The sequence below is a fragment of the Sarcophilus harrisii genome, chromosome 4, assembly GCF_902635505.1.
Source record: "Sarcophilus harrisii chromosome 4, mSarHar1.11, whole genome shotgun sequence".
Taxonomy (NCBI): domain Eukaryota; kingdom Metazoa; phylum Chordata; class Mammalia; order Dasyuromorphia; family Dasyuridae; genus Sarcophilus; species Sarcophilus harrisii.
The window spans coordinates 250,115,887-250,142,466 of NC_045429.1; the positions used below are offsets into that span (position 1 = coordinate 250,115,887).

The window sequence follows — 26,580 nt, forward strand, 5'->3', positions numbered from 1 at the left end:
ACCAGCAGATAATAGGATGTTTTGTTATCTATAATACAATTAAGATTATAAATTGTTAAAAGTACTTTAAAGGCCAAATAATCTAATCCCCTATGAGTGAAGCACAAGAAAACTTTAAGTTGTTGATCACCGTAAATATTTACAGAGTACTGAGAAGTAGAATGACTAAGATTCAAATCAAGGTGTTCTCTTTCCAAATCTAGAACTTTTCCACTGAACCAAAAGAAAGAATATTTATAACCCAGACATCTTTTCAGTACTAAGGGGTAGTGGAGAAAGAGAAAGGAAGGAAGAAGAAAGGTGAAAAAAGGAAAAGAATAAAATGATGTTTTATTTTTAATTTATGGAATTAAATAATTTCATAAGAATGTAATAAAAGATGATTGCTCATGGAATTAAAAATCTACTATATAACACTTGCTTCTTCTTTTAAATATATTATAAAGTTATCCTGTAAATGTCTATCTTTTCTTTTTGTTTCTTCCCTCCTTTCTTCCCCTCCCCTTATCAGCTGATTATTAGTAGATACAATTATATAACTATACATATACAAAACTTTACATACATGTACATATATGAAAATTATTCTATACATACTTCTAGTTAGCCATTCTTTCTCTGGATATAGATAGCATCTTTCTTCATTTGTCCTTTGTAGTTAATTTGAGTATTTATAATAGTTAAAAATAGTTAAAATAAAAAATAAAATAATTAATTTATAATAGTTAAAATGCTCAGTTATTCTTTAAAAAATATTGCTATTCAATATTTCTTGATTCTCTTTATTTCACTCTTCATTGTTTCATGGAAGTCTTTCCATTTTTTTCCTAAAATAATTGAGCTCATCATTTCTTCTAATACAATAGCATTCCATTACAATCATATGCCCCAACTTCTTCAATCATTCACCAATTAATGGGTATCACTGCAGCTTCCAGTTCTTTGGCACCATGAAGAGAACTACTATAAATACTTAAGAATATATAGGTTCTTTTCCTTTTTTGGGAAAGCCAGTGGGAGCCAATGTCTTCCATTACATTCAGGGTCATCTCCAGTTGTCCTGATGTATATCATGCCACTGGACCCAATGGTTCACTTTCATCTCCAGAGCACCTTTTCCTCTTAAAGTCTGCTTCTTAGCAGTATGGTGTGGTATACAGAGAACTAAACTTAAAAGATCGGGAGACCTAGGTTAAGAATCATACTTTAACACTTGCCCAACCTAATGCCATACCCTAAACCAGGAATTATTAAATCTATTATATGAAAATAGAAAAGTTAGTCAGTGAAATAATCTAGATAAGTGAGACTGAATTGGATACTGTTAGTGTAGTCTCTTCTTCAATAAACTAAATAATACAAATTATTTGAGAAAAGGATCATTTATTGAGTAACAACAAAAACAGTCAAAACTGATAGGAAACCTGAAATGTACTTAGATAGAAAATTGTTCGAGCTTAACAACTTAAAGCATATGCTATCAAAACTACCAAAGGAATACATGAGATGAATCTTAAAAATCACATAATTAAAATTTACTAGGTAACAAAGCATTACATTGCATATCATTTTAAAGCATCTATTTTATTCATTTTTGTTTTGTTTTTATATTACATTACATTTCCTCCTGTATCCCTATCCTTAACACTTATTAGAGAGCTGCACCCAATAACATCTTCAATGAAACATTTTTTTTTTCTTTTAAAAAGAATAAAAAGAGGAAGAAATGCCAAAATTGAAACGTACATAAGAAAAATCTGGAAGTATATGCAAAATGCCATGTATATAATTCTCTCACCTCCCTAAAGAAGTTGGGGGATGGAGTAGATGACTTCTCACATCTCTTCTTTAGTAAAATTTGTTATATCAACTTTTACAATATTCATCTTTGATTGATATATGGTTGCTGATCTTTCTATTTACATTCTTGTAGTTATTGTGCATATTGGTTTTTCTTTATTATATTTATAGCACTTTGAATGAGTTCAAGTAAGTTTTTCTATGAATTTCTGTATTCATCATATATATTTCTTAAAACATAGTAATATTCCATTATGTTCCTGTACTACAATTTCTTTTTGCCATTCCTCAATTGTTTTCTTTTTTTTTTTTTTTTGCTATTACCAAAAGAACTGCCACCAATATGTTACAGTATATAGAGTCTTTTTTTAAATTACTATTAGATTTTCTATGACAGCAAATAAGGATATTTTAACCCTTTTATGTTCATAATCCATGTGTATATCTTTATACCGTTGAGGTGATAAATTTGTAACCAGCCACAATTCAGAGAATATAAAGACAAAGAACTTTTTTTATTCTACATTTGCTATAAAATATCTAAAAAATAGTTTAACATTTCAGAAAGTATGAATAATTGACACAAATCTTTAAGGTAAAGAATGAGTCCCTGTAGAATATATAATCAAAAAGATATAAAGAGATTTCTTAAAAAAGAAATAGAAACTAACACCCATTTTTAAAAAGTTCTCAAAACAGAAGTTATAGAAGCTCATGTTAAATCCACTCTAGGAAATTATTTTATTTAACAAATTATAAAAGATAGTGAAAGATGGAAAAATATATGTTTGCATGAACTCCGCAAAAGACATCATACTATACTGATTTGCTACAAGAAAACTTCTGAATTAGTCCCGCATTTTGGGGAAAATAATCATGCAACTATGCCAAAAAAGGGATAAAGTTGTTCAGATGCTTTAACTATATATCACCTACATGGAGATTATAGAAACTATATAGTTAAAAATACCTATACTAATATACTAAGAATATTCAAAGCATTATTTTTGAAAATAGTGGCTCTAAATTATGAATCCAGTGGTTGTAAAATGACTAAAAAATATATGATATCCATGAAGATAATGAAATATTTCATTGCTTTATTTTGCATAATAAGGAATGACAAATGTATAGAATTAAAAGAATACTCCCTATAAATAACTGAGACTAAAAGAAATCTGGGAAGCCACATGTCTGAGTTGATATTTTAACACTTTTATGTTCATAATCCACTTGTATATCTTTCTACTGTAGTGAGGTAACAAATTTGCAACCAGCCACAACACAGAGAATATAAAGACAAAATACTTTGACTATCAAAAAAAAAAAATGAAATGCCAATAAAAATGCTCAGAGTTAGGAAATGGATTATATTTGAGGAATATGAAGAAGTTATTAAAATAATTTTGAAAAAATAATTTAATAAAAATAATTTTAAAGGGGAAAAATATGTTCCTCCTTTCTGATTTCCTTACTGTGGAGGTAAATTTAAAAAAGCATGCTTTTTGTTCCTTCAATATTTAATTCATCCCTCAACTCATTAAGAGAATTATACTTCATCATATTGTCCAATGTAATGGAGATCTATCTATCCTTGCTTATGTACCTCCTTTTGAATTTTTGGTGAATATATTCATAAAGCTTTCTGTGGGTACACACACACACACACACACACACACACACAAAAAAAAAAAAACATCCTTATCCATTAGGTTTATTTATGATGATCATATTTTCAGGATTTCTTTTTTTTTTTTCCTATTTCTAATTCTTCTTTACTTGTAAAGTCCAAAGCTATAATCTGTTCTTGGAACATTTTTCAATCTGTTTTCCTTAAGTTTAGGATAGTAAGTCTCATTGGCCAACATTCCCTTGCTTCACTGTTGTGTACTCACTCTAAGGTGATATGGTGACTTTCTTACAAAAGTCTTATCATTTCCACATCACTAAGAACTTTCTTCTTGTTGGTCAGAAGTTTTCTCTTCTTTGTGAGAAATGAAACTGTCAGCAAGTCAGGAATTTACCAGATATTTTGCTGTTAGTAGACTGAGTCTGCCAATTTTTCAATAGTAAGAAAGACCCCAGTACTACTTGATTCATTGCTGTTGTTTGCTAGAAATTATAGCTTTAAATATCCAGATCACATTCTGCAAACACCAAAATGAATTAAAAAGAGACATCAATATAAATATTGAGGTGAGAGAGTGGTTTATGCTGAATTTGGACTCAGAAGACTTCTTGTTTGAATCTTAGTTCTACTATTTCCTAGGTATATGAAATCTTGGACATATATTTGAGCCCTCTGGGCCTACTTCCTAGATCTATAATATGAGGATCTGGACTAGGTTATTTTATATTTCTTCCTAATTCTAAATCTCATTCATTTATATTAGTCAAACATGATGTGACTTTTATGCCTTTTCTTGAACTTGACAAGTTCCAACTTCTGTTGATATTCAATTCAATAAACATTTATTAAATTTTGTGGTCTGGTCATTTTTTCAGTCATATCTGATATTTCATAATCCCATTTGGGAGTTTGGGGTAAAGATAATGGAATGGTTTGTCATTTTACAGATGAGGAAACTGAGGCAAAGAGAGTCAAGTGACTTACTAGGGAGTATCTGAGGCCAGATATCAACTTAGGAAGATGGATTTTCCTGACTCCAGGCCCAACATTCTATCTACTGTACTACATAGTTGTCTTATTTATTTTAAAAAAATATTGTTATTTACTAAATACTGTCATATTTTAGGTACTAAGTTAAGTGGTAGTGATATAAAGATAAAATCATTCAAGAGAAATAGCATTTCTCTTAAGGAGTCCACTTTTTTTGAAGAGGAATATATATATTCAGTAAAAGAAAAAGATTTCTAAAATAATTATGCAAAGTAAATTCATGAGAGGAGGGATATGTGTGTGTGTGTGTATATTACTGAGAAGAAGGGAAGAAAAGTTTTCTCCCATGACATTACCACTTCTGTGACTATGGACAAATGATTTAATTTCTTATACTTCAGTTTTTTATCCATAAAACTAAGTGGATGAGACAAAGAAGGAAAGGTAAAAAGTAGCAGAGAAAAGAAGGAATGAAACAAGGGAGGGACAGGTGAAGGAAGGGACAAGACAAGGGAAAGACAGGATTAAAGGGCAGGAAGACTCAGATAGAGTTGAGGATTAAGGGTGGGAAGGATAAGATTTATAGAAATAGGAGTGGCAAAGGACCAGAGGCAGTAGAGAGAGACAAGCTATGGAGGGGAAAAAAGAATAAACAGATATAAGGAAGAAAAAGGACTGGGGAAGAGGGGGAATAGGGTGGACAGAGGAAACTGAGAAGAAAAAAAAAAGCGTCCTTGGGGAAGACAGGAATGAGAGACAAAGGATATGGAGAGGAGCTGGACAAAGTCTGAGGGGAATTGGAAAGATCAATGATAGGTCAGTGCAAACATTATTTAGCACCTAGCAGGAAATCTCATTGTTTCTGTACATGAACTAGTTAACAGCCTCCCTAATTAACTCACCCACTGACAGAATCTAAATCAAACTGTCTGCATTTCTTCAGATTAGCAAAAAAATCTTGGCAGGCCTGAATCATATGCTTGTAATGCCTTTATAAAGCAATATTAGCTTTATTTTAATTTACAAAACCTATTGCATGATTATGACCTTGTAATAAACCAGCTCATACAAATCAGACTTGGAACATTCTCCAAATGGGAGAGATTTATTTCTCTGGTGCTTTAAATGAGGAAAAAGATAAATCAGTGTCAGCATACAACTGTAATGTAGTTTGAAGCAGTTAATTCAGGCATTATGTCTACTAATCTCTCAGTATTAGAATAATTAGAAATTATACTGATATTTATAATACTAGAAATATTATTATTGTGATAAATTATAACATGGCCAAAGAAACATGAACATACAGTTAAAATTATATCTGTGCTGTGTCAGGGTTCAACAGCTCTTCTGTTTATGTACAAAAGGCATGTAACAGATCACTTAGTAATGGCATGTCCCCTTGGGCCTAATTAATCAGTCAGCTAAAGGTCCTATTTATGGAAAATAATTGCAATGTTGTAACGATAATTCCACACAGTAAAAGAAGATTAATGTTTTGTGGTAAAATTGCTCACCTCTCATTTAGGTACTAAGGGTCAGAATAAGTTAAACAAAAAACACACATTCACTCTCACATATACACAAGCAATCAAAGTTGCAAATACATAATTCAAGAGAATTCAGAAAAGGAAATGGCTAAACATTTACAGTGGAAGGAAGAGGAAGAAAGATGTGGGGAGAAGAAAGAAAAGAGAAACAGATAGACAGAGATACAGACACAGAAAGAAACAGAGATAGAGACAGAAAGGAAAGAAGGAAGGAAGGAAGGAAAAAAAGAAGGAAGGAAGGAAGAAAAACAAAGAAAAAAAGGAAGAGAGGGAAAGAGGGAAGAGGGAGGAAAGAAGGAAGAAACAGTGAAAAGTGAAGGAAAAGAAAGAAAGGAGAAGGGAAAGAGAGAGACTATTTCTAGAATATAATCATATCACTTTTAGGCATTTCATTCTTATCAAAAATAACATCCACTAAAGTATACTTCATACCAAATTTAGTGATGAGGTGGTAAATTTCCATTTACTGTGAGGGGAGTAGCAGCAGAGTTGATCATAATTCTACATTAAAAATTCATGTACTGGGCAAATATGTCACTGTCCTTACTTTTAATCAGCATATATTTTATCCTCCAATAATTAAATACTGTCAGTTAAAACTTAAGATAACTTGCAGAGTTGCTGAATATTTAAAAAAAAGAAAATTTATTTGAATCATATAATATTTATGAATATGAGCAGTTATAACACCTTTCAGTGATATTGTAGTTAAGGAGATATATGTTTGTACTTCATCATACTGGAGATAGCACAAAAAGGACCAATGTCATCTTTAGGAATTTGGTTTTAGACTTTTCAATTGAATATTTCTTGGCTTAAGGATATCAACAGACAATTTTCAGATGAATTAAAACCATTTGTAATCATATGAATAAATATTCTGAATCTCTATTAATTAGAGAAATGCAAATTAAGACAACTCTGAGGTACCACTTCACATCTCTCAGATTGGTTAAAATAATAGGAAAAGATAACGATAAACGTTGGAGGAAATGTAGGAAAACTGGGACACTGATACATTGTTGGTGGAGTTGTGAACTGATCTAGCCATTCTAGAGAGCAATTTGGAACTATGCCCAAAGTACTATCAAACTATACATACCCTTTGATCCAGCAGTGTCTCTACTGGATCTATATCACAAAGAGATCATAAAAAAGGGGAAAAGGGACACACATGTGCAAAAATATTTTTAATAGCCTTTTTGTAGTGGCAAGGAACTGGAAACTGAGTGAATGCCCATCAGCTGAGGAATAGCTGAATAAGTTATGGCATATAAATGTAATGGGATATTATTGTTCTATAAGAAATGATGAGGGGGCTGATTTCAGAAAAGTCTAGAAAGATTTACATGAATTTATATTAAGTGAAATGAGTAGAACCAAGAGAACTTTCTATACAGCAACAAGGTTATATGATAATCAACTGTGATGGACTTGATTCTTTTCAACAATGAAGTGTTTCAAGGCAATTCCAATAGACTTGTAATGAAAAGAGCCATCTGTATCCACAGAGAGAACTGTTGGAGACTGAATGTGGATCAAATCATGGTATTTTCACCTTGTTGTTGTTTTGTTGTTGTTGGATTGGCATTTTTCTTTCTCATTTTTTCTCTTTGATCTGATTTTTTGTTTTTTTGGCACAACATGATGAATATGGAAATATGCTTAAGAAATTCACATGCTTAACCTATATTGGGTTGCTTGTTCTAGGGGAAGTAGCAGAGGAAAGGGAGGGAGAAAACTGTGGAACATGAGATTTTGTAAAGGTGAATGTTGAAAACTATCTTTGTATGTCTGGAAAATTAAAAAGCTTAAAAAAAAATATTGCTAGGCTTGTTCTTATTGAGGAGCACCTAAATGGTACAGTAGATAGGGTGCCAGGCTTAAAGCCGGAAAACTCATCTTCTTGAATTCAAATCCGTCCTGAGACATTTAAGAACTAGGTGATCTTGGGCAAGTTACTTAACCCTATTTGCTTCAGTTCTTTATCTGTAAAATAAGATAGAGAAGGACATAGCAAACCACTGTAGCATCTTTGCCATGAAAACCTCAAATGGGATCACTAAGAGTCAGACACAACTGAATACAACTAAATAACACTATATAAAAACATACAATGGAAAGAGATGACTGGTTATCAGGAAACATGGTTTCAAATATTACTTCTGACACTTCCTACATGAGCAAATCACTTAATCTTTCTGCTCCCTGGATTCCTAATCTGTAAAACAACGAGGTTGGTTTGTAATGTTTCTGAAGTCTTGTCCACATGTATTTCTTGGATCTCATGATCCTAATTAAATACAAAATATATAAAAAAATAAATGCAATTTCATGAAGGCCAAGTATTAGCAACTACAGAGAAGAAGAATTATGAAATTCTTCCTGAGATAGTGATGCTACAGCTGAGCCTAGAAAACCTAGAATTCCAAGAGACAGAAGTTAGTAGAAAGGAACATTTTGGAATAGGGAACATCCTGTGGAAAGGCATAGCAGTGGGCAGTGAAATCTTGTGCATGGGTGTCAGACAGCAAGTAGATTCATTTGTCCAAAACATGTATTATGCTAAAGGGATAAAATTAAAATTCTGAAGAAATATGTTCTTATAAGGCAGGCCTGTATGTCAAAACCTGAAGTAAAACTGGCTAATTATCTATATAATTATCAATTATGGAGGGCAAAATTCCTTTACAAATCAATATGAGGTATCTGGGAATGTTCATTCAGGAATGCAAAAAGTGATTGAAAGTGGCAGTGAGGAAATTCTTAAAAATGTAAAACAATTTTGACCTTATTTCAGAGTCACTTTGAAAACATATTACTGTGTTTACATCAAAATATTAACATGTCTATTCAGTTGTTAGGGTTCTAGAAAAACAATCAGTCCTACATATAATTTGATTTTTTATTCTGCTGCAGAATGTTTTTATGTTTAGGAAAAAAAATAGACTTTCTTTTCTCTTCTAAATAAATTGTTACTAATAGGGATGGGTACTTTAGTATATGTGGTGGGGGTTTTTTAACCATTTTTTTTACTTTAAATGGAAAGAAGATACTATTCAAAAATGACTTTTTAAATTAGCTATGATTAAATTTTCTGCCAAAATAATTCTATCAAACTTGATTAATATCAAGATGCTGAATTCTCAATTAAATACCCAATAAGATTTGTGTTCCTCATTCCTAATGTCATAAGACAGTTTTGTTTTTATAGTTATTGCTCTTGTGCTTTTTTTTTCTTTTGAGATTTACATTTTCTGATTTCTGTCTCATAATTTATTTTTAAAATCTACTTTTTCATTATTTTTTTTTTTGTCATCAAGGCAATTGGATCACATAGGGAGAAAGTGTCTGAGGACAGATTTGAACTGAGTTGAGGGTCCACTGCATTATCTAGCTGCCCCTACTTACTACTTTTGAAATTTTGATGTACTAATACTATCATCTGTTTTTTGCTGCTGTTGTATTTTAATTTATGAAATAAAACGAGCATTTCCATAACATAGTATTATAAAAAAAAAAAAGATAATTGCACATGAAACTACAAATTTGTAATAAAGTTATTTTTCTTTTTTTCTCCCTATTTCACCTTAGATATGACCACCATTAGACACAAATAGGGGTGTCTGTGTGTATGTGTGTGTGTGTGCATGTGAAATTATTCTATACATATTTCTATTTATCAGTTCTTTCTCTGGATACAGATAACATCTTTCTTCATATGTCTTTTATACTTAACTTGAATATTTATACAAGTCAAAATGACTTATTTGCTCAAAGTCATTTTTAAAGTATTATTACTGTTACTATGCAATATTGTGTTGGGTTCAGTTCATTTCACTCTTCGTTATTTCGTGCAATTCTTTCCATGTTTTCCTAAGATCATTGAGCTCATCATTTTTCTTATAGCACAGTAGTATTTCATCACAACCATATATCATAATACATTTAGCCATTACCCAGTTGATAGGAAAGCCTGCAATTTCCAGTTTTTTGCAACCACAAAAGATGCTCTCAACATTATAAAACACATAAGCTCTTTTCTTTTTTCCCTATTCATCTTTGGAAATAGATATGATAGTGGAATTGCTGGGTCTAAGGTATTGAATACTAAGTTTCATAATGTCAATGATTATAAAAGGAATAAAAAATATTTAAATGAAATCCATTTAAAGTGACAATATTTGGTGTTTTTCCCCTTTTGTACACTTCCCTAAGATGTCTGGAATACATCATAATTGTATTTTTACAGCTACCTGTTTATGATGATTCAAAGTATTTCATTTCTAAACCACTGAAATTAATCAAATCACCAAGCTCTAGAGATATGATTTTATGAGTCTTCACTGCAATCTCCTTAAGGTATTAATCATCAGAGAGCAAATTCAGAAGTTACTGCTCATTTATTCAATTCAATTACCAAAATTCAAACAAATTCAGCTCCTCAGAAGAATACTGGTTCCTTTAAATCACTATGTTGCCTTTTTTTGTACAAGTCTGTTTCTCCCCTTAGAATAATAAAATTTCACTATTTAGATAAAAACATGTGAATTATTTTGCTTTGACAATGTTAAAAATCAGTTTAATAGTTATTCTTCCTGGAGCCATTTTCCATATTGAAAATCGTGCATGATTTTTTAGTGGAAGTTTTTATTTTTTAATGACATTATTTGTAGAATCCATATCTACCAATAGAATGTCACTTGCAAATAACATTACTGCTCTTGTGTATATCTATCTTTGTGTATATGTGTGTGTGTGTGTGTGTGTGTGTGTGTGTGCGCGCGCTTATGATCAGTGTTTATATCTGTAATGTGTTTTCTCTGGCCCTTTACCCAAGAATTTGTGCTATCTCTCTCCATTATGATTAGTATATACCTTAAGAGGTTTTTGGGTGTTTCTTCTGTACCACAATAGACTTAAATGTTAGGGTGTGAAGACCATGTTAGCACCCTGCATACCTTAGAATCAGCCAGAGTCAGGATAAGCAAAAGTTCTTGGTCTTTATTCTTGGTCTTTAGGGGTAGAAATGAATTGGATGGACTCAGGATCTCCATGACTTCTCCTCTTCATCTCCCTCCCAAAAGTGACTCTGGCTAGTCTTACTCCACCCTCTATTCCCTCCTACAATTCTCTGTATATACCAATTATCAAGCCAGCACAGATTAGTGGGAAGGGCCATTTTCCAAGCATATGCTAATAGAGTATTGTCCAGTCGGTAATTAGCCTTAAGTTCTCGGGTGTCCAACCTTGATGTATCAACTCAAGAGTATCAGCCCTTTACATTAGGGGTTTCTGATTAGAACACTAGGTCCATTTAACTCCTAAACATCAGTCAGCTTTTGTAAAAGGATATTTAATTCAAAGATATAGCAAGATCAAAGTACAAACATTTTTATCCTTACCATATTGGTTTCTGTGGGAATATGTTCTACTTAGCCAGGCTTCCCCACAATTTTGGTCCTACCAAGTTTATATCTAGATATGGAGCTCTGCCAAATGTTACTATTTGCTTTTCAGGGCACCAACACTGAACTTGCTTCAGTGCCTAACATAATTCTGATCAAAGAGTTTTTATGGCTTGCTCTTCCAATTTTTCAAAAATTCCTAGTGATGAAGACTTTGCTCTTTTCACTATGTACCAGAAGCAAAAGAAATACTGAGATTCTCCCTATAGCAAATGAGGTAACCCCATTCCCTCCACACACACACACACACACACACACATACACACACACACACACACACACACATAGAGTGATTGAAGTTAACAAGTTTTTTGGAATATATACATACCCAATGAAAAAATCTTTCTACCATATGGTTGAGTCCAGAACTAAGTTAAAAAAGAAAAACACAGTTACATGTGTTATTCTTTCCAAGACCCTTGTCTTTCCCATCATTGCAGTCCCCATCCACCCCCCAAAAATAGGCAAAATACAGTCCTTACTCTTGAGGACCTCATAATCTATTAAGAAGATAGCAGACTAATAAGTATATACAAAACAAGCTATGTACAAAGTAAATAGGAAATAATTAATACAGATAGCAAATTCAGCCTCCAAAAATAGTTCTATAACTATTGCTAACAAGATTTTTTTGGGGGGAGGAAAGTGTAATTTAAGAAAAAGTTAGATAGATTTCTTTTGAAAGCTAAGAAGATGAGTTTAAGATTTGCCTCTGACACCTACTGATTAAGTAATCCTAACTATGTCACCTAACTTTTTAGTGTTCTAAGTTCCTCTCTTAGATGAAAGTTCTTAACCCTTTTTTGTGTCATGTATTCCTCTGGTAGTCTGGTGAAGTTTATAGATGCCTTCTGAGAAAAATTATTTACAATCTTTATTGAAGAAAATGTGAGATTTCATCTTGAAGTCAGCATAAAGATGTATTTTTTTTAATCTATTTAGGTTCACAAATCTGATGATATTTATTGACAGATCTCTTAGGGAGGTCTAGTAATCCAGATTGTGATTTTTTTCTCTAGAACTATAATTTGAAGCAAAGATGTTAATGTGTACCCAGGGAGTTTCCTCAGTTTCTTATGCCAAGACAATCACAGGTCTAATATAGAGATAGATGGATAGATAGATAGACAGATAGATAAGTGTAGAGATCCATACACACATACATATACATACATATAAATACACACATTATATATATGCATGTATATAGATGTTTAAAAATCATTAATGATTTCTATCTGTAATATATATGTATATGCATTGCATATTTGTGTACATATTCATATACATATATTCATATGAATCAGAAAACATTGAAAGTACCCATCTACCCACAAATCATTGGTACACTAATGATAAAGCATTCTTATCTGCATTTTATAATAACTTTATGAAATGCTTCAAAGTTTACACTATACTTTTTTCAAACTTTTTTATGTAAGATCATACAAATATGATTATGGCCCATATTTTTTAGAAGTATGATTTCATTGTTATATAGAACTTCCAGTGAGAGAACTTACTTTACCAGTGCAAATCTGGAATTGTTTCACAACCTAAAGCTTATTTTATTTGCTAAGAGTACTGAAGGATTAAGCAACTACCACAGAATCATATAGCTCTTATGTATGAGGGAATTCAAATGGACTAATATCTTCCTGATTCTAAAACTACTTTTCTCATCAATATAGGCCTTTTTATACCTGAGGAAGCTGAGTTCAAGACCTCAACTCTGTGACTTGTTCACGGTACATCAAAATCCAATCCAAGTTTTCTAACTTAGGTCCAGGATTCTTTCATTCTACCTTACACTTGCTACCAAATTTTTTTTTTTTTTTTTTTTTTTTTTTTTTGTATTTCAGATTTACTAATTCAGAAGGAAATCAATGAGGCATGGACACAGAATGTGCTCCCATAATGAATCATCCCATTTCTTTCATTGATACTACCTTCTGTCAGCTCACCATGCTAAAAATATTGTAATAACATTTTATTAATTCAATTTTCCTTCAAAATATTCCTATTCATAGCTCACTACTGTCATCTTAGTAAAAATACTCAACACTTCTAACTGTATTTATGCAACTCACATAACTCCAGGGAAAAGTACATATGGTAAGACTGAATAAAAAGCAACAAAAACAACACATTAAATATCTCTTTCCTTAAAATTTTGCAGTATCTCCTCCCAATTTGTTGCTAGATAAGTCCTAAAAGAGGTAGCTGATGATACCATTGTAGAGTTGATTTGTGATTCAGTATATTAAACCTTAATCCTGAAATCAAGAATACCGAAATTCAAATCCAGCCTCAGACACTTAATAGCCTTGTGACCCTAGGTAAGACACAACCTTTGCTTGTCTCACTTTCCTCAAATGTCAAAAAAATAGCATATGCCTCAGATTTGTTATGAGGATAAAATGAATTATTATTTATGAAAGGGGATTACAATAGTAAGTGTTGTATCAATGCTTATTTCCTTTTCCTTCCTTCCACCTGAAAAATGGGATAATGAATAGAAAGCCAAGTTCACTGAGGAAATAGAACTATTTATTATTCATTATCATATATTCAAAATATATGAACAAAATTGTTCCCCTCTATAATCATTGTATAATCATTATAATCATATAACAAATATGTTTTTTTATCATTTTATCATTTCATATCAGCTTGATCATTTCCTTATTTTCTGTATCAGATAAAGACCACAATAAATGGCACCTTAAGCATTCAAAAGTGGTGATTTGCATTGAAATTTGGGAATCTTTATTGCCATTTTTAACATGGGATTTGGGACAAGTCTTCTGGGTTTTAGCTGTTTTTGTACCATGTGAAATTGTAAAAGATGTTTGTTTGTTTTATGTCTCACTGGGGAATCTATCACAGGAAAACAGAATGTGTAAAATGAAACTAGAAGAATGAATACCGCTGCCACCTATTTGTGTGATCTTGATACAATCACTGAATTTCTCTGGGATTCAATTTCTTCACCTATAAAATGAGGGACTTGAATTAAATGATCTGTGAGATTTTTTCTCACTACATGATTCAGTCATTATGTAGATAAAATAAATAGTTATTTTAAGTTATTCAGTCATTTACTTAAGCATCCCCCAAAAGTTCAATGAAACTGACTTGTATCTCTAGTCTATATCTTAACAATGACTTTTATAATATTGCCAATCTTCACTGAGATATAATGATGATTTAGTATATGGTAATAAAATACTTTGCTAAATTGATTAGTCACTTTGAATTTTGGGTAGGTATGCTATCTATGTGATTTCTCTGAACAGCAAGTGGTAGATTGTGTGAATCATTACAGAAATGTAAGCACTGTTAAAATGCTGAAGTTAGAATCACTGGAAATTGGTTTAAAAAAATAGACCTTGATTATGATGAACATAATATTTTGGGCTCCCTAGACTAACAATTTTATTCTAATTCCTGTCTCCTGAATTTATTGTTAGTAGTTCTTCATCATCCTGATAACTTAAAAAGGTAAATGCCAAGCTAAAATGTCCAACTGAGGAAATTAATTTTATATTCAACTTTAATTCTTATTTTCTAATGTCTCCACTCCTAACCCCAGCAGGATATAAGTTGAATAGTTCTGCTATTGAGTATATACTACCCAAGAACCTTGTTTCTTTCGTGGATTTTGTAGCTAATGTTTAAGACATTACATTGCATCTCAAAAATATCTTGTAGGGGAAGCTAGGTGGTGCAGTGGGTAGAACACCAGCCCTGAAGTCAAGATGACCTGAGTTCAAATCTTGTCTCAGGCATTTAACAACTTCTAGCTATCAGACCCAGGATAAGTCACTTAACACCAATTGTCTCAGCAAAATAATAATAATAATAAAACCATTTAAACTTTCTTAATCTGTAAAATTGAGGGCTTTAGATTAAGTGATTTATGTGATCTTTTTGATTTAAAGCTATAATTCTACAGTATACATCATAATGAAACGTGGATTGTTGAAAATTATGCATTTGGGATGCACCAAGAGGTTGTGAATAAACACTGGATTAAATTTAAGTTATAGAGTTTTAAGTAAAGATTCACTTATCAATGGCTACAGATGAATCGATTACAACACAAAAAATTCTACAAGAAGTCAGACTTAAATCTATTATTTTTTCATATAAACTAATATCTCTCAGGTTTTTCCTGTATTTTCCTTGTTCTCTTCATGAACATAAAACACATCGCTCACATAAAAGACCATCAAATGTTGTTCTGGATTTCACTGACATCCATAAAAATTAGGTACAGAGCTTGGTTCACTGGATAGAGATCTCTACTCAAAACCAGAAAGTTTAGGGTAGACTTTTTTCTTACTTCTACATGCCAGTTATGTGACCCCCAGGCAAGTCATTTAACCCATAAGTACTCTAGGTAAATCAAGTTGGAAAAAAAGCAATAACAAGCATTAGTATATAGATTATTCACCCAGGGATTCCTTATGTCATTGAAATCACAGATCTAATCCTTATCCTTTTTTTCACTGACCCCTATTACTAAGGTCTTCCTCCCTAACAATTTTTTATTCAGTTGCCTGGTATTTATTCTCTTTATGTGTATTTATAGATACTTAATATACTTACCTGCTGCTTCTTTGCATCTGGATAGCACAGTGACTAAAGCTCCAACCTGAGATCAAATTTGGTTTCAGACACTTATACTAGCTGTGGTACTCAAGCAAGTCATTTAACCTATTGTTGGCTTCAGTTCCATTATCTGTAAAATGAGCTGAAGAAGGAAATGCAAACCACTCCAGTGTCTATCAAGAAAAATCCCAAATGGGTGCCAGAGAGTTGTGCACAACTGAAACAACTCAACAGCAGTAGCAGCAGCAACTACAATATTATTTCGCCTGACAAAATATTAAGTCTCTTAGGAGTGGGGATTATTCAATTCTTTGTATTTGTACCTCTATTATCTAGTATAGTGCCTGACATGTTAGGTATTTAATAAATGTTTGTTGATTATTGATTGATTGATCACCCATCCTGCCTCAGATAGTTTTAGTATTTCTGCTTGAAGGAAGGGAGCTAACCCATCTATTTTAAAGCACTTTGCTGTTATTTTCTAATGTTGGATTTTAGAGGAAGTAAAAATTCTTGAACCTGGTATTTAATCTTCCCCAATCTGAATTCCATCTGCCTTTCCCATCCTATTTTATTGACTTTGCATCCCAATTAAACTAGACTATTATCTGCTTCCAAAATCAAAACACTTCCACTACAGTCTCTCTGTATCTGTACAATCCATCCCTTTTGTCTAGAATGTTTTCTTTTTTCATCTCCACCTCTTACAATAGTTGTCTTCAAAGCTCAATTCAGGTGTCACCTCCTTCATTACGCTTTCCCTTTTCCTTTCCTTCATTTCTGCTCCCCTAATCCTTTCTTTAAGCCTCTCTAATCTAATTGATTTACATTGTACTATACCTATTGTCTTTGTTGTCCTCCCCAAAATCCCCAGAGGTTTCTAAACGCTTTAAGGTCAAGGATTGTATCATGTACACATTTCCATTGTTTATCAGGGTCATCTCCTGTTGTAGGTGCTTAATGAATATTGGTTTCAACTGGAATAACATTTTCCATCATTAAAAAAAAAAAATTCTTTAACCTGATCATCTGAATTCTCTTCTTCCAGAGAGCCTATGATTTCTGATATGTATATCTCTATTTATTTGTTTCTTTATTTCCTCATTTTTTACAATCTTTATCCGTCCCCATCTCATATTTTTTGTCCTCTCTTTTCTTGTAAATAACCCTAAAACCTGAATTGTAAAGCATTAAAGGGACCATTTGACTAGGGGTAGTAATGTCAACCATGAATGAGATGGATAAGTTTGATGCCAGGTCCTTCTATTTTCCTCTTGTTTTTTTATTCTTTGGCACTTCCATTCCCTTTCCCAGCCCTACTAAAGAATTTGATATTTATCATTAAGTAATTTGCCATATTAGAAGCATTTCTATGTGGAAATTTCTTTCAATGTGTCAATGTTTATAGAGGAAATAATTTAATTTATAAACTAAATTCATAAAAAGTAGCATATCTGAGAGTTTTCTTGAGACAATAGTTTTATTGGACCTAAATAAGAGCAGTGTGTGCGTGATTCAATGTGTGGATAATTTCTTATTTCCCATATAAGTAATTCAGAGATGGGTTCAGTAATGAAACACTATGCCAAGCTGAAAGAGGTATCCTTCTTTTGAACCATTATCCATAAGGGTGTATCTTTGATGTGATGCTTCTGTAAGCAGTGAAGGGAATGTTTTCTTAAAGAAAGACATTTATGGCAGAGTCATTGAAATATGGAAGTCTCTGAAAAAATTCTGAATGAAAGGAAATCACTTTTATGATTGGAAAGTAAATAGATATCATCTAGAAAATCAGAGAGAAGTATAAATATTATCTCAGTGTTTGAAGGTAAGGATAAGATGGATGCACATTTCTTAAGGAAACAGTATTAACAATCATGCATGATTGACCACATTGTCACCTCTTAGCTCCTTTTTCATGGAAATGGGACCTTTTATAACCATCTTCTTGACATACTTTTAAAGAATTGTGCTTGGATTGTAGAAGTTTGATTTATAAAATTGGAGGATAGAGGTAAAGATATAGGGAGAGATGAAAGGAGGAATGAAACAGTATAAAAAAATCATGGCCCTTCTTGTCAATACCCTCTACTTTTATTAGTTTTTTTTTTTTCTCTCAAGGATCATGTTTCATGTCTAGAATATACTGAGATATTATCCTACCACACATTTTACCTTTATCTTCTATATGAACTGTTTTGGGATGAAACTTTCTGATCCCAGTTACATTGATTGTTCTCTGAATCTATTGTAGTGTGCCTGAATATTATGACTATGGTCATGGAACAAGTGAAGACGCCTATGACAGCTACGGTAAGATCTTTTCTATCTCAACAAAAATTGTGAAATCAAAAAAACAATCAGTCACTGACAATGCAAAAATTACCTCTGTCTGTCCTTTTCTTTCATTTTTATGGAAGCCCAGACTAAATTGATTTGTATAATTCCAGGGTGATATTTGACTTATGGAGCTAAGACTAGAAAATTGGACAGATCAATTTTGATCAAAATTTCAAAGACAATTAATCACAGTCAGAGATCAATTGCAATAGCAACAGAGAGCATTCTGCTTAGTGTCTTGTGTATTTCCCTAGGCCAGTTGTCAATCTTATTGATTTGATAACAGTGGTATGTCCTTCTGCTGTCATATACATCAAAAAGGGTAATAAGTTTAACTATTCAAAAGATTTCACAGCAGTAATTATAGTTATTGGGATATTTATTTATTTAGATAACGCATTTCTCAATACCTCTACCAGACTTATATTGGGTTCCATGTGTAATAGAAGTTTAATCAAGTAATATTATATTGGAAAAGTTTCCAGTGCAGAGCCAGCAGAGCATAGAGAACTTACAGTTTGTAAATTCCATCTGCAGAAGCAGATCAGCAAATTAATTGCAATTTACACACCATGAAAATTATTTGGGACACTGAAAAGTTAAGTAACTTACCCATGGTCATATGGCTAGCACACTCAATAGAAAAATTCAAGCTCTAGTCCTCCTGACTTAGGGTAGACCTTAAGATCTAGTCTCTATTTACTACATTATGTTGCATCTTATTAAATTCAAAACTTTTAATTAAAAAAAAGTTTTAATTATACCACATAACTAAACCTAAATGGGAAGCATAATTTAAACTAGAAGTTAAAGTTTTAACCTCAACAAATATTCCGGGAAATTCCACCTTTCATCTTTTTTATCTTTAAAAAGAACAGATCATTGTTGTGCTAAACATTAGCTTATACATCTACAATTTTTTCTAAACCTTTTACTCTTTCAAAATCATTGACCTTGTTCAAATAAGTAAGATTATAGATTCTAAAGGTGTATGTATTTAAATATAAAGTTATTAACCCTCTGCTATGTATGTATACATTATATAAAAGAAATATATTGGGAATAAATTGATCACTTCTTAAGATGGCTTTTAAGAGTTCGAATGCCATATATGTATGTGTATGTCTGTATATTACTTTTATACATCAAAACATATAAGTAAAAAGTTCTGATATTTATTTTACTTTTAAAAATCAATGTGTATCATGTGTATACATATGTACCATATGTGAATAAAGAAAAGAAGAATTTAATGTTTAACTGGAGTTTTCAGACTTCAAATCAGCTAAGATAGATGAACTGCCCCCATTATATAGGGAAGGTGGGAAAGAAGGGAAAATGAGAATGTGTATGTGTTCACCAAACTGACTATGCTTTTTGCCAAGATATCAGACTGCTGAACCAAACTCATTTCTAAGTATTCACTAAGACAGGATTCCCATCCTGTGAAACATATATCCTTAATGAGTACAAAAAATCATATCAGTAAGGTACAAGGAATTTGGGAGCCAATGTTATCCTACTGAAATTGTAGAAGCTCCAAATTGGTTTCTAATTCATGAAGCTACAAAAATTTTGATATGTTTTTGGAGAAGAACAATTAATGAATCTGTTTACTTTATATGGGCATATTCCTGGTAAACTAGAGTTTATTTCCATTGTCTTGAGTAGGAAGTATGGAGAGATTTATCAAAAAAACAAGAGATATAATGACTGAAAATTATTGGGAACCCTTGGGCTAAGAGATGTTGTGGGAATATACTTCTCCTTTTACTTATAAAAGTAGCCAATATGCATTGAGTATTCTGAAGAAAATTCCCCTCAAAACCATTAGCAGACAATATATGATAAGATGCCAACTTTATTGGGGTGTATTATGGTACTTATTTGTCATTATAGTAATTATATTATGGTATATGCACAAAAACCCAAAATAGTGAGTCATGAGACGAGGTCAAGTTTGAGAAAACCACTTAATCTTACCTTTGCAAATTACATGTGGCTTGTCATCCATTTTAAATAATATGTGCCATTTTAGTTCAGAGAAGGAACCTCATAATGTGTTATCTATTGATAACAACTTTTTTTAATGACTTTTTCAAATTTATAATATATAAATGCTCAAATGCTTGCCACAAATATGTGAACGAAATAAGATCTAATATCTTTATAATGTGATAGAGAAGATTGAATTCTTAGAATTATATGCATAAAAATTAATGGAAAAAGTGAATTGGATATCAAAGCTTCTAATGGGGTGTGGTATGTCACAATGGATAAGATTTATGCTCTTTTCTTTGTAAATTATTTGGATTTGAAAGCCATAAACGCTGAATTAACATTGCAACAGGGAAACTTATAAAAACAGATAATTGTTTCTAAACATTCTTTTGAGCTACTCCAACTCTAATTCTGAGAATAAGATGAGGACTCTAAGGTGACAGAGAAAGAGACCTTACTTTTAGTTGTTTTCTGAGGCCCACTAGATTATATAGACTCGGTACTAATCCCCCACTGTGAGGATTTTTCACCAAAAAAAAAAAAATCCACCCTACTTTAAAAGTCTTTTCTGCTAATTAGCCCCAGATTGCACACTGGGAAAATAAGCAAAATAAATGCTTGTTAACTAAGTAATAAAGGAAATGAGAAAAAAGAGACTAACTGTGTAGACAGCATAAGTAATGTGAGTTAAAATGTAAATTGCAAAGGCAGAATAAAATTTTGGCTGACCCAATCATTTTTACACTCAACTCTTTTCAAAGACAGCCTAAATAATGCCTAGAACTGGGGCAGCTAGATGGCACCATAAATAGAGAAGCTACCCTAGAGTCAAGAGGAATGTTTGGAACTGTACTTTTTTTTTTTTTTTTTTTTTTTTGGTGAAGACCTTATTTCATTATCTGATTCTATCCTTCTACCAGGCTCTGAATGCCATTTTTCAAGGATTTTGTTACTAGGATATAGCTAACAATTGGGTTTTTTCACAGTAGTCTATGAGCCTTGCTCACCAATAAAAAAACATAGTTTTCTTTACCTAGCCACCTCCTTCTTCTAAGTACCATCTATTAATGTTTTACTTTGTGAAAATGTGGAAGCTACAGATATTTCACTTCTCATCCTATTTATTTTTCCAATATGCTATCTTCTTAGAATCTCAATGAATTTTCATACATGTAATCATCATTAAATACAAGCTTTTTTTCCCCCAAATAGTAAAGGTGAGGCTATTCTATATAACTGTAAAGCCAGTGGGGGTCTAATGTAATGAATTTTGGATATTTTTATTGCATCCATTTCTTACAAAACAAGAAACAAATAGCATCACTTTTTTATAAAAATTCTAGGATACTGAGTATAAAAAGACAAACATGAAACAACCCATGCCTCTGTTCTTAAGTAGTTTATATTCTGCTTGGAGAGGAATAGGTTACCACAGATGAGTACCTGAGAATATATTCAATATATAAAATAACTGGAGAAATCAAGAAAGTTTTTAAATGGAGTTAACATCAAGGATACAAAACTATTTCAAGCTTGAAAAGATGTTTCTTTTAATTCAACAGATGGACAACAGAAGGATGATGAGGGATAAAGGAGTAAAATAATTTGTGATAGATGATTAATTAAAGCCCTATTTTATTGAATCTCTATTTCATTGAACCTCTATGTTATGCTAATCAGTATTAATCAGTATAACATGATTCCATAAAGGTGGTTATTATCAATATTAATAGTAGAGCTCAGAGCCGTGTACCACAGATTATAAATTCACTTACATAATCATAGGAAGCTAACTAAAGAACCTCTACCCTTGTTTTTTTCCTGTTTTGATGACCAAGTACAGCAAGGAGAAGGTGACTCAATTACATGAAAAGCCACCAAACTATCTTTTTTGCTCCTTTATCCCTCATCATCCTTCTGTTGTCCATCAGGAAGATGCAAATGTAAGCACCTAGGACAACAGATGACCTTGGCTGCCTGCCTGCAGTCTACTTTTTTTATAGGTCCCTCAGTCAATATAGATGTTTTCACATCTGTTTATCAACCCAGCCCATGGGTGTGCTCATGGATTTGGTAGGAATTCCTGAAAGGTCAAAATAGGTCTGGCAAAGTCTGTACATTAGCCCATTTGTAACCAATGCTATCTTGTACAGGTGTACAACTTCCTGGGAGGTCAAGGACAAGCTCTATCAATCAATGAGATTGTGTATTTTTAAGTAGTTTCACCCTATTATCTGAGTATCAAGCACTATAAAATTAAAGTCCTAGAGAAAGGGAACATTTTAAGTAATGAAGATCTTCAGTCTACTTTATTAGAAGGGCCACAGACCCCCTCTATATATCTATACATCTAATAACGTGCCATTGGCTCAGAGCTCTGTTTCAGTTTCTTTTATTGTAGGTTAAAACCCCACACAATTTAAAAACCCCATACAATTATTCTGCCTATATTTTATGTGAACATACTTTTTTATACATCTCCCTATTAGACTGTGAGGTCCTTGAGAGGAAGAACTTTTTGTTTGTTTTTGAGTTTCTTTGCCTTTCTTCTATTCCGGCACTTTTGGCATAGTGTCTGTTACAAAGAAGTTGTTTAAGAATACTCATTGAATGAATGAAAATATATATATACATATATTTTTAAAAATTTGTAATAATTATTATATGTAGAGGTTACAAAACTGCAAAAGATTCCTTATGATGAGGTACAAGTTACAAAGGTGGGGAGTTGTCTAGAATGAATTCACAGAATCAAATCATCTCCAGGTCAAGCTTTATTATGATGAATTACTAATAATCATTCAATTAAAAAGGAGGAAGGTGAAACCTTTTATGTGAAAGGATCCAGAGCAAATTTCATGTCTTCTTTTTATGGAAGAGGTAACTGAGATCCAAGGTTATTCAAGAAGTAAGAATTTGAGTGATATTTAAACAGGTGTGTTAAATCCAAAACTAGTCATCTTTTCACTGTTTCTCTTTGGCTTTCAGATTTATATTACACAAGATATTTTCTTCTGAAATGTATGGCTTAATAAGACATTCTATCAGATTTATCTCATTACTATACATGAATATCCATTCCTGATGAAATAAAAAAATAAATTTATATTCAAAGTATATAGATGAAAATATTTGACTGAAAGGTTTTTTTTCCCCTTTTTCTGGAGTTCTACAACAGGTGCTGCACATTTATGGAAGGCACAGTAATTGATCTGGAAAAATCTGGAAAAGAATATAATCTTCTAAGAGTGAATTCCAAATGTGGCACATAAATCATAATTGTGACCTATACAAAGTGTCAGATATGAATTTTCCCTAAGATGGGCAACTTATAATGGATCATGATATTAAAGTTTCAAATACATTGTTTATTATAAACAGATATTGAGTGGATGAGTTGAATAAATTATTACATACCCACTCTTAAGTGATCTTTTAGATGACAACTCCATAGAAGAACTTGAATCTCCTGCCTGGAAATAAAGGAAGGAAAAGGGAAATTTTAGCCTTTATTCCTAGACATTTAAATGTTTCACTGCAAATCAATTGCAGTACATGCTTATTATCCTCCCAATTTGAAAGAGCGAGAGAGACAGAAAGAATATAATGTTGATAAAATCTGTGATAGCAACAGAGCAAAATGAAGCCAATATGAATAATCATGCCAACTTAGTGGCTGAAAGTTCACACATTAATTGAAAAAATTTATTTATTTTATTTTTTAAATAACTTTTTATTGACAGAACCCATGCCAGGGCAATTTTTTACAACATTATCCCTTGCACTCACTTCTGTTCCGATTTTTCCCCTCCCTCCCTCCACCCCTTCCCCCAGATGGCAAGCAGTCCTATACATGTTAAATAGATTACAGTATATCTTAGTTACAATATATGTGTGCAGAACCAAACAGTTCTCTTGTTGCACAGGGAGAATTGGATTCATAAGGTATAAATAACCTAGGAAAAAAAACAAAAATGCAAGCAGTTTACATCCATTTCCCAGTGTTCTTTCTTTGGGTGTAGCTGCTTATGTCCATCCTTGATCAATTGAAACTGAGTTAGATCTTCTCTTTGTCGAAGAAATCCACTTCCATCAGAATACATCCTCATACAGTATCATTGTTGAGGTATATAATGATCTCCTGGTTCTGCTCATTTCACTTAGCATCAGTTCATATAAGTCTCGCCAATCCTCTCTGTATTCATCCTGCTGGTCATTTCTTACAAAATTGACCACTTTAAATGGGAAAGAGAAGTGTACATTGGAGAAATTTTCATATTTATAAAGGTGGCAGAGTTTCACTGAATAAGGACAAATTCACCCATGATTTCCACCAGAATATAGGTACAGACACAGTTGTTTCTGGGAAATCAGGTAATATATGTTGTATGTTTTAAAAAGAAAGAGATGAAGAGAAAAGAAAGGTATTGGATTGTTTTTGTTTTTTCTCCAATTTGTGTTTTTTTTTTTCCTTTTAGAAAGCAAGATATAAGCCATTATAGATTTCTAATACTTTGTAAACTATTTGAAAAAAAAATGTAACAAAGGAGTCCTGTCAAATTCCTTCTAGAACATAAATATGGTATTGATACCTAAACCAGGCAGAACCAAAACACAGAAAGAAAATTATAGACCAATCTCTCAAATGAATATGGTAGAAAAATTTTTAACAAAATATTAACAAAGAGATTACAGCAACTTGACAGCAGGATAATATACTATGAAGAAGTGGGATTTATAGTAGGAATGCAAGGCTGGTTCAATGTTAGGAAAACTATTACCATAATTAACCATATTAATAACAAAACCAACAGAAATCATATGATAATATCAATAGATGGAGAAAAAACTTTTGACAAAATACAGTACTCATTTCTAATAGTTAAAAAAAAACACTAGAGATCATAGGAATAAAGGGAACTGTTCTTGAAATAAAAAGTAGTATCTATCTAAAACCAACAGCAAACATTATTTGTAATTGAGAGAAGCTAGATACATTTGCAATAAGATTAGGGGTGAAATAAGGATTCCCACTGTCACCACTATTATTCTACATTGTATAGAAATGTTGGCTTAAAAAAAAAGAAATTAACAGAATTAGAATAAGCAATGAGTAAATAAAACTATTACTTTTTGCAGATGATATGATGATATACTTAGAAAATACTAGAAAATCATCCAAAAACCTACTCAAAAAAATTAACAACTTTAGTAAAGTTGCAGGATATAAAATAAATCCACACAAATAATCTTCATTTCTGTACATTACTGACAAAGCCCAGGAACAAGAAATAAAAAGAGAAATTCCATTTAAAATAATTGTAGACAAAATAAAATATTTGAATGTCTACCTGCCAAGACAAACCCAGGAACTATATGAATACAATTACAAAACACTTCTCATATACAGTCTGATCTAAACAATTGAAAAAAATATCAATTGCTCATGGGTAGGCTGAGCTAATATAATAAGAGTGACAATTCTGCCTAAATTGTTCTACTTATCCAGTGTCATACCAATCAAACTGCTTAAGAATTACTTTATAGAATGAGAAAAAATAATAACAAAATTCATTTGGAAAAACAAAAAGTCAAGTATATCAAGAGAATTAATGAAAAAAATAAAAAGGATGGTGGCTTAGTAGTACAAAACCTAAAACTAAATTGTAAGGCAGCAGTAATCAAAATCATTTGGTGTTGGTTAAGAAATATAATAGTGCATCAGTGGAATAAATTAAATAAACAATACACAGCAATCAAGGCCTATAGTAATCTGGTATTTGATAAACCCCCAAACTACATCTTCTGGGATAAGAACTCACTATTTGACAAAAATTGCTAGGAAAACTGGAAAATAATATGTCAGAAGCCCAGCATAGACCTACAACTCATAACCCATACCACAATAAGGTAAAAATGGGTACCTGATTTTAGGCATAAATGGGGTAATAACATTAGCAAATTAGGAGAGCAAGAGATAATTTACTTATCAGATCTCTGGGGAAGAGAGGAATGTGTGACCAAAGAACGAGAAAACATTATGAAAGGCAAAATGGACAACTTTTATTACATTAAATTAAATAGTTTTTGCACAAAAAACAACAGAAACAAAATTAAAAGGGAAATACAAAGCTCGGAAAAAATTTTACAGTCAGTGTTTCTGATAAATTTCTCATTTCTAAAA

General features: G+C 32.0%; 1 protein-coding gene across 2 annotated transcripts in view; it reads left to right on the forward strand.

Annotated features, from left to right (window-relative positions):
- The window catches only part of KHDRBS2 (KH RNA binding domain containing, signal transduction associated 2), an 847,635-nt gene that overhangs the window by 807,447 nt on the left and 13,608 nt on the right, over positions 1-26,580 (forward strand). For both annotated transcript variants that reach the window (XR_004233669.1, XM_031964686.1), the window contains exon 8: positions 18,310-18,368. Coding sequence is in view for 1 of the 2 variants with exons in the window: in XM_031964686.1 (XP_031820546.1) it covers positions 18,310-18,368 (59 nt within the window). In the remaining variant the exon portion in view is untranslated. The remainder of the gene's footprint in view (positions 1-18,309; positions 18,369-26,580) is intronic.